The sequence below is a fragment of the Phaseolus vulgaris genome, chromosome 8, assembly GCF_051622355.1.
Source record: "Phaseolus vulgaris cultivar YP4 chromosome 8, ASM5162235v1, whole genome shotgun sequence".
NCBI lineage: Eukaryota > Viridiplantae > Streptophyta > Magnoliopsida > Fabales > Fabaceae > Phaseolus > Phaseolus vulgaris.
The window spans coordinates 53,223,099-53,232,086 of record NC_143505.1 but is presented as its reverse complement, the minus strand read 5'-3'; the positions used below and the strand labels follow the sequence as shown (position 1 = coordinate 53,232,086).

General features: G+C 33.7%; 2 protein-coding genes across 3 annotated transcripts; one reads left to right on the top strand and one right to left on the bottom strand.

Annotated features, from left to right (window-relative positions):
• Window positions 1-217: 217 nt before the first annotated feature.
• On the bottom strand, window positions 218-5,542 carry LOC137825990 (TRAM, LAG1 and CLN8 (TLC) lipid-sensing domain containing protein). Of its 2 annotated transcripts, XM_068631818.2 has the most exons (9): window positions 5,300-5,542; window positions 3,926-4,128; window positions 3,712-3,800; window positions 3,484-3,622; window positions 1,872-1,946; window positions 1,555-1,676; window positions 1,404-1,479; window positions 1,198-1,257; window positions 218-563 (listed from the first exon to the last, which is right to left on the bottom strand). In XM_068631818.2, exons 2-9 carry the CDS (start codon window positions 4,058-4,060, stop codon window positions 435-437), a joined length of 825 nt encoding a protein of 274 aa, XP_068487919.1. In that variant the 5' UTR covers window positions 4,061-4,128; window positions 5,300-5,542; the 3' UTR covers window positions 218-434. The 2 variants fall into 2 exon arrangements, with proteins under 2 accessions (XP_068487919.1, XP_090150616.1); XM_090294490.1 differs by lacking the exons at window positions 218-563; window positions 1,198-1,257; window positions 1,404-1,479; window positions 1,555-1,676 and adding an exon at window positions 1,678-1,782 and having other exon boundaries at window positions 5,300-5,540.
• Window positions 5,543-6,826: 1,284 nt separating this feature from the next.
• Window positions 6,827-7,940, top strand: LOC137825356 (uncharacterized). The gene has a single exon (XM_068631028.2). The coding sequence runs from the start codon at window positions 7,190-7,192 to the stop codon at window positions 7,766-7,768; it is 579 nt and encodes a 192-aa protein (XP_068487129.1). The 5' UTR covers window positions 6,827-7,189; the 3' UTR covers window positions 7,769-7,940.
• The last annotated feature ends 1,048 nt before the right edge of the window (window positions 7,941-8,988 follow it).

The following is an 8,988-nucleotide window of genomic DNA, read 5'->3' as shown; positions in this document are numbered from 1 at the left end:
CTTAAAATCAAGTGTAAAGTTCATGTTACCAAAAAAGACAAGAAATAAATGTTGTTGATCCAAAGAAAATCAACCTAACGTCTTATTGCTTCTAAATCCTAATTATGATTTTGAAGATTATCACAACTACTCGTACTGTTTACTTAACACGAAAGCATTAATAAAACTTATATTGAGATTGACCGAAACACGATATGTTCTATAACTGCCAAATTAATGGAACGAAATACATTGCATTTAACTATATAATTAAAATTAAACCAATAAATGTACATGAATGGGGGAGGGGGGGAAAAGGCAGAATGAACATATTTATACAAGTTCGGATCCACAGGGGACCCAAACACGTTCAACTGTTTCTGTTCTCTTACATCTTTCACTACACATCATTGACCTGTATTCATTTTCCTAAAAATATCACTAAGCACAAACTTTCACTGTCTCTTCGCCAAAGTCTTTCTCAATCCTTTGATAATTTTTGAAAACCAAACTAAGTTCATAATTGATAGCACCAGCGGTACAACAATAACTAACACTTGTCCAAACGTCTGCATCTGCTCAACCTGTTTTCAAAAATTGTATGACGTGAGATCCTAAGCTTTATACAGTAGACTTTGCATGACGAGTAATTAGAAGAAGAAAAAACAACCACTTTTCTGATTCCCATGCAAGCAAGACTATGACACCTATTAAAAAAATGAAAGATTGCCCATTCGTCTTAACTAAGCATGTAAATGCAAGAGTCATGATTCGGCCTCTCATCTCACAACAAACCACTCCCTAATTCCCTATCACTTGTTCGTGTATTTCCAACTATCTTCTGGGAAGAACATTTCATGACTAAGCAGTTGACATGATGGATCTACTACTACAAAAATTGGCTTGCCACAGGAGGAGTCAAATTGTAAATTTATTGGAACAAGTTCTACCAAATCCATCTTCTCGAGGTAATGGTATGTACGTACTAGTGTAAATGGACAGAGACTACCACACTAAATGCTGGTCCTTGCACCCACAAACTCGCCTCCCCCTCCCAATTAACCACAGACACATACGTGTTCAGAAAGTGATTTTGTAGGGCAACAAAACATTATTAGCCATCTTAAAAGGCCAAAAATTCAATATTAAGATCTGCTTGTTGCAAAGCACCACATATACCAGACAATTTCTGAAATTCATCACTTCAGTAGTTATTACCTGGTCAAAGTGCAAGTAGACATGGTAAAACATGTAAACGAACAAAACTATTCTGGCAACCTGCAGAAAGACCATTTCAGTAAGTATGTCCAAGATGGCCAGGATGAGATTATATATACTCAACCTGACATGCAATTCACAATGATTCCACAAATACACAAAAAGAGTGACATAAATATATTTTAAACTGAAATTACTTGACCCACCAGCCAAGCAATGAATATTACAACTCCATTGATGATATAAGCTTTCGACTTCTTCATTCCGGCTGCATCAAGATACCTTCACAAACACAATATGTGGATTAATAAATCAATTATATGATGTATATACTGCAACATTTAAGTGATAGATTACCATCTCAAATTTATCCCAGGAGTTGTTGTCTCAGAGATCAGGACCATGTATGTGTATAGCTGACCCTCTCCACTCAACATTGAATAGGCTACTGCTACTAAAGAAAGCAAATGATGAATCACCTGAATCAATGTCAGTATAAAGTAATGTTAAATCCAGACCCACAACCAAAGAAGGTGAAAAAGGAAGGAAACCAAACTCCAGCCATAATCATCTTCAGCTGCGTTCCTATCAAGTGGAATATCTTAAAATTGAATAAGAGAGTTCAGATGAACACGTTGGTTTAAATCATGCAAGGTAAAGGATATGATCCTTACATACTCATATCCACCAAGAGAAGGAAAAAACCAAAATATCATCCCAAGGTCAGCGATGAAGTAACCAACCGAAACCTGTTACATTAAAATTAAAACAAAATGCAAATTTCATAACCAGATAGAAATAAAAATGTCTTGCAGGTCATAGTCGATCTATAAACATAATTTTCTTTGTTACCATTAGATGTATCAGGAAAATCAATGCAATTAAAAGTCCACATTTGATGTAAATTGTCACTAGCAACATAAGCATTAGTAAAAGGGAATTGGAAGAACATATGCATACTAAGAGAACATATGGGATTATCTTGCTTTTCATTCTTCAGCAGAAAAATAAACTATGAAAATCAAGCAGCAAGTTACATGCAGCTGAAGGCAAATAGCATTTCATCAATAGTATCCTACTGATTAAGTCTTGGGGTCTTTGGATACTTGATCATTGTACAAAAAACCAGCCTCACAAAGTGGCTTCTTCTAAGAAACATTCCTAATACCTTAAATCTCAAGGCTGGAGCCTGGATTGCATGATCATTTCTTGCACTACAAAAGACAATCCTATACTTCATGAAAGTTAATATTATCTACTTGCTTATCATATGCAGCTGGATCTCAATATGCCTTTTGCAGAAATCACAATGAGATGGAGGCTGCATTAGATGTACATGCAGGAAGAGTCTCAATAACAAGTTGTTTCAAAATCAGAACATTTGTACTTTCGGTCAAGTTGATCTACAAATGAATAATGCCGAAGGAGAAAAAGATTCAAAGATAGGCAGGAAGAGTCTCAATAACAAGGCTGTTTCAGAATCAGAACATTTATGTTTTCGGTCAAGTTGATCTACAAATACGTAATCCCGAAAGAGAAAAAGATTCAAAGATAGACGTTGTTGTAGTTTAGGTGTGGAGGATCAAGAGGTTATGCAGGATCCATACAGCAAGTACTGTAGGATTCTTAGAATCTTAATGTAATGTGCGTCCATTATTCTTTATCATGATATACATGTTTGAAGGTATACTTTATAGGATGTGTTGTAAATATGGTACATCATGTTTATGGGTTGAAGCACCCCAATGGCTCCATTTATTTAATTTATTATTGCTGATTAAAAAAAAATCTACTTGCTTATCATATATAATTACTTAAAATACTATTTTGCTTTACCCTGGCAGCCCATGTTTTCCTCTAGTCTGTCTAGCTTTCGTAACAACACATGGGTTTCCTCCAAATTTAACTTCCAGTATGTCTAGTGATTCAGACTTAACTTACAGTATGTTTAGTATCAGACTCATCTAAAGTATATTATCTCATACTTCTTTTGGAACTCCACTACATCATGCCATTCATGTGAATATCAGATAATGCTAAAAGGCCAGTAAACAAGATGACATAATACGTAACCCTAGTTGGCATACATGATACAGTTGAACTCCATGATCCATCCCTTTATCCTATTGATTAAGTGAACTAGATTTACTGACATGCCCTCAACAGTGAAGTGAGACAATTATAAGTGATTATTGTATATCATAGATAATGGTGATGGGCAGATATAAATTGCAGAGAGGAAGAGTAAAGGCAAACAAAATTGGCCAGGGTCCACATCATTCTTACCCCCAGAGCAAATGTAGACCATAAAGAGCTTCGAAATGTAACAAGTTCAGAAAACTGGTCGTCAGAATATAGATTGGAGCAAAACACGAAGTACAATGCAATAGTTGTTACAAAAATAGCATGAATTGTTGACATAGAGCTGCACAGATAATAGGAAAAAAATTATAAACATATTATCTTGTCAGAAACTAAATAAGAACATTCCATGAAATGGAAACATCCACTCACCGATTATTCCACTCAATGCGTTGAATTCTAGTGAGACTGGAATAGCTCTTAAAGTGAACAATGCTAAAGAGCTGAGTCAGATCATAGACCTGAAAAACAGGGAATATTTAAAGATAAATGTAAAATAAAGATAAATAAAACTAACCATAAAATCTCTTAAGTCAAGAGGAATACTTTAGAAAATAGAATGACAATATAATTTAATACACTATACCATCTTGCAAGCGAAAATACCACCAATAATAGAAGTGTATGGAATCAAAGGGTCTGCTAACAAATATTCCTTCACAAACAAATTAGCCCGGTTCTGGTAAGATTTGAATTTCATCATTTCATTAGAAGCCAACATTGCAACACTCCCCTTGAATGAGAACTTTTTTGAAGATCTTATGAGCTTTCTGCCTTTACTTCAGTATCCTGTTTTATGAACAAATACAGGTTTGAAGACAAGATGTTAAAAAATTTAAAAGCCAATGATGAATCCTAATTTGTTTTTCCTGTGAAAATGACTCGAGTGTTAAGGATAACTATCACAGAAGTCATACAAATTGAGGTAAAGATACTTAACAAATTAAGTATTTGTTTACTGTGTGCAAAAGAGATAGCTAATCAAAACTTTCATATCGACAAAGCCAGAATATATTCAAATTAGGAAAGAAGAAACAGGAGGAATTTGGAGGATGGGATCCTCCTTGCAGAAAAGGATAGTCCACATCGAAAACTAAAAAGAAGTGTGCTAATATCTTTCCGTGAAAGCAATCTTATACCATATCAACTCTAACAAGGTAAGCAAATCCAATGGAAAATCCAAACGTTCAGAATCAAACAAAGACAGCAAGAAGTTTGTTTGCATATAAAACACATTGCCACAACACTCTTTCTTCTTTTACTCCATCCAAAACCTCTGAAATCAATGAAGACAAGAAATGCTTCATATCCCGCGTACATACCCAAGTTTCACCCAAAGGTCTGTTCCAATTTCCAAATGTTGCTATCCAGCAATGTAAATAACAACCAACAACATTATCGCAGATCCACCAACCAAACCAACATGCGTGAAATTCAATTATGAATATTTACAGGAAATAAATCATCCATCCGGAGAGGGTAGGAGAAAAATGACATACCAAGTACAAATACTCTTCAACCTAAACACCAGTAATAAACGGTTTATTCATTAATACCGAGCCCAACCAGTTACCACTGTAAATATCACTCGCAAGAAAATCAAATAAGTTACTGCTCTCTGAGTGTCCGTAACTACTAAAATCAATGCAGAGCTGACAGAAGACACTGACAAAAAAAAAAGTGAAAACTCTTAATCATGTAAGAACTAGATAGGGTTATAATTCCACATAAAAACCAGCACCCAGCGGTTCATATTAATTGTAACCACTTGATCAAGTGAGATTTGAAAGCACCAAGTACTAGTAAGTGGAGCGACGCCAGAAACAAAAAACGATTACATAAAACTTCCGAGTAAAATCTCTTAAAGAACTTAAAAAAGAAAATAACGATAACGATAACAATAACCGAATCGTTTTAAGTTTTAGCAGCAGTGAAGAGAGGAGAGAAGGAAGTAAAGTACCGCAGAAGGGGGAATAGACGTGAATTGCGCGTAGGGGAGAAATGCGATCGGGCGTTTGTAGAGGTTGGAGTGACGAAGGTGGTGGAATCACGTTGCGTGTGCAGTGGTGATTGGAGAAATGGAAGGGAAAATCTGGAACACTGAAAACCCTAACATGTTGAATTGGATTTGGATTTGGACTGGATTGGGATCGGAAGAGGTGAGGCCGAGGAGGAAGATGGCAGAGATATGAAGAAAAATTATGGTTGGCTTGGCACCCCGCGTCTTTTATACACTTCTCAATTTTATTTTTTTTTAAGAAAATAAAAATTAACAAAAAAATAGAATAATAGTTTTGACTAGTAAGTACCCAGTATTCAATCCCTTTCATCAATCATTTCAATTATTACCTGCCGATACTTCGTCGCTTCCTGTTAAATTAAATCTCATTTATTGTCTTGGGTTCCAATGTTTCTTTCTAGGTTTCAATAAATTAAAATGTTTTTATAAAATTTAATTATGCTTATCCAAAAGAATTTTATAAAATATTCTTATTTAAAATTCATTTATTATTTAAATCTAATTCTAAAATATTTTCAAATTAAGTGAGATATGTGTGAGTGAAACTAAACTGAAAAACGTCACAAGCTATGTATGTGCTATTTCTTATCTTATAATGTGACTTACCAACGACAAAATTTAATAATTTCTATATGGAATCTGATCAAATATTAGGCTACAAAAATAAGCTGTTTTGTATATACTTAAACGTGCTTTCACACTATATCTCTGGTGTATACAAATAAATGTTTACCTAAAGTTAGGTAATAATTAAATTACGTAGAGTTTAGCACTTATTATAGTTATTCCATGTTTGTTTCAACATCTGATATTAGCTATTGAGTTATAACCTTGTTTTTTTTTTATTTGGAAAGTATATTTTCTGATTAATATATGCTGTCTGTTTATAGTTCTAATACTACAAAAAAATAGGAATAAAGTGATTCTCAAATTTATAGCAACTTGTCATTTTTAATGACTTAATAGAAATAAATAGATAGATTGCGTACGACTTTATTATTTTACCATTAACACGGTAACATATACGTATAATGTGATGATGACACGTGCAAGAAGAATGAATCAACATAATTTTAAAATTATACATGCTTATTTTTTTATATATTTAATTAAGTTTTCATTAAAAAAACTAACCATTTCAAACAAAATAATATTCTTCCATTCATAGTTATTTTCTTAAAAACTATTTAAAATATAAAATTATTCACATATGCTCTGCTTTTATTTTATTTTATCAATATAAATGCTCCTATGTGAGAGATAAAAATATTAAACAAGACCATTACATATATCTTGGCGAACTGATTATCTAGTCCACATTTGTGAAGGTCCAAGTCAACCTATAAATGAAATTTCTGAGGGGAGAAAATGTACATTATTAATATAAATGTCTCTCATGTAGAGATATTAAGCAAAACCACTACACACGTTTTGGCAAATTGATTATCTGATCCACGCAAGTAAAGGTCTAAATCAACCTATAAATAAGACTTTTAAAGAGGGATAATTACATTTTTCATATCTTGAGAAAACAAAATCAGACATTAGCACTCATTTGAACTCATTTGAACGTCAGAATACAATCGTATGTACTCCACCGACGAACAAAACACACAAATAAAAAAGAAAGAATTTTAAAGAATTTGAAAACTACCAATAACTTATGTATAAAGTGGATAAACATTTAGACCACACATAAGTAAATTAACTTTATAAAGAAAAAAAAAATGTGTTGACACAACTACGTGTAAATATTAGTCATAACAAAAAGCGAAGGTGAAAATAAAAGGATGAGCATTGAATGGAAGGGGTGTGGTTTGGAAGGAGAAAATGGCAAAATTGGAGTCGAAAGTGATTATTGCGATGAAAGGGCACCCGGGAAGCGGGAAAAGCACGTTAGCGGAATCCATAGCCTCATCGCTCCGAATTCCTGTGCTAGACAAAGACGACGTCAAAGACTGCACCCAACCCTTGCTGCTAACCTCACCCGCCTCACTCCTCAACGACCTCTCATACGACGTCATCTGCCAGATCGCCTCCACGCAGCTCCGCCTCGGCCTCAGCGTCCTCCTCGACTCCCCACTCTCCCGCCGCGCTCACCTCCACCGCCTTCACCGCCTCGCCGCCTCCCTCTCCGCCCGCCTGCTGGTCATCGAGTGCCGCCCCGCCGACCAACGCGAGTGGCGCCGGAGACTGGAGGCGCGCGGCGGCGGCGCAGGCGGACACAAGCCGAAGACGTGGGAGGAGCTGGAGAAGCTTCTGGAAGACTACGGAGGGTGCACGGAGTACGACGTGGGTGACGTGGCGAGGCTCATCGTGGATACAACCGCAAATGTCCCTCTCGAAGACATCTGCTCCACTGCACTGGAGTTTATCTTCACTCATGCTGCTGCGCCAATTGAGATCTAGCCACGTGGCTTTCCAATTTCGTTATCATTCTCATAGTAACATCTTCTTTCTTCCTAACTCGTGTACATATAATAGTACTTCTACCCGTGATACTACTTTTACCCGTGTTCTACCTCTGCAACGGAAGGGACTTATTTAAAAAATATAATATATTATATTTTTTAGTTTGAAAGCATTGTTGTTATTATAAAATTATTTATAGCACCAATAATAGAGGATAAGAATGTAATGCATATAGAATAAATAAAGATAATGTTTAGTTATTTTTTTAGTACTTATATTATATTAAGGATAAAAATCAATTCAGTCTTAAGATTTTTAAAAAGTTTAAATAATTTTAGATTTTCTTCAAAATAATTTAATATGGTTTATTATATTATATTATTCTTATTAAAATATATTTATTTAGTGATTATGTGTCACAGTACATCGATTTATGTGTTACTATATTGAATATTGAATAGTTTAAAAAGAAGGTTGTAATCACTACATTGAATTATGTGTTACTATATTGAATAGTTTAAAAAGAATGTTGTAATTAATACATTGAACTGTTTTTAAAACGTAGGTAACATTAAATTTTTTTAAAAGGTTGAAATTAAATTGAATTTGTTAAATAAATTGAAACGATGTTAAACTTTTTAAAATTTGAGAGATGGAATTGATTTTTCACCTTTAATACAAGAATTAAAATAGTAATTAAATCTAAAAATGAAGCTTTTAGTTTCCACCAAAAGAAACGCGATTCAAAACTAAGTTGTAAGAAAAATAAATTGTAAAACATACATTCTTTATTAAGGGATAAAGAGTCTCAATGTTCTTGTTATGCTTTTCGTATCTTAAACAAAAGTATGTTATTTTCTCTAAGGATTTGTTTGCTTCAAAGAATAGAATTGCAGTGATATTCCTTGTTTGAATCTATTAATGTGCGTGGAAGAGGAACAGGGGATCAACATGAACGGTATTTTCATTACTTCTTTTCATATTACAAATAACCTTGCATAAAACCACATAAGTAGATGTGTTTTCCCACTTTATCCTCATTTTTTATCTTTACATAAAAGTAGCATATTACTTTTTTTTATTGTATAGTTAATATATATAACATAATGTAATACAAATAAAATAATATTAAAATTATCTAAATATAAATATTAATTATTACATAAATTTAACCAACATAAATATTTATTGAAATTATTAATAAAATACATTTTTAA

What these genes read in the sequence shown, in the direction of transcription:
- LOC137825356 (XM_068631028.2), top strand. Translation starts at nt 7,190, where the DNA reads ATGGCAAAATTGGAGTCGAAAGTGATTATTGCGATGAAAGGGCACCCG.
- LOC137825990 (XM_068631818.2), bottom strand. Translation starts at nt 4,060, where the DNA reads ATGTTGGCTTCTAATGAAATGATGAAATTCAAATCTTACCAGAACCGG. An exon ending in GTATTTTCGCTTGCAAGATG is followed by an intron (nt 3,801 to 3,925) that starts GTATAGTGTATT and finishes CCTGTTTTTCAG; the next exon opens with GTCTATGATCTGACTCAGCT. An exon ending in TCTACTTGCACTTTGACCAG is followed by an intron (nt 564 to 1,197) that starts GTAATAACTACT and finishes TTTTGAAAACAG; the next exon opens with GTTGAGCAGATGCAGACGTT.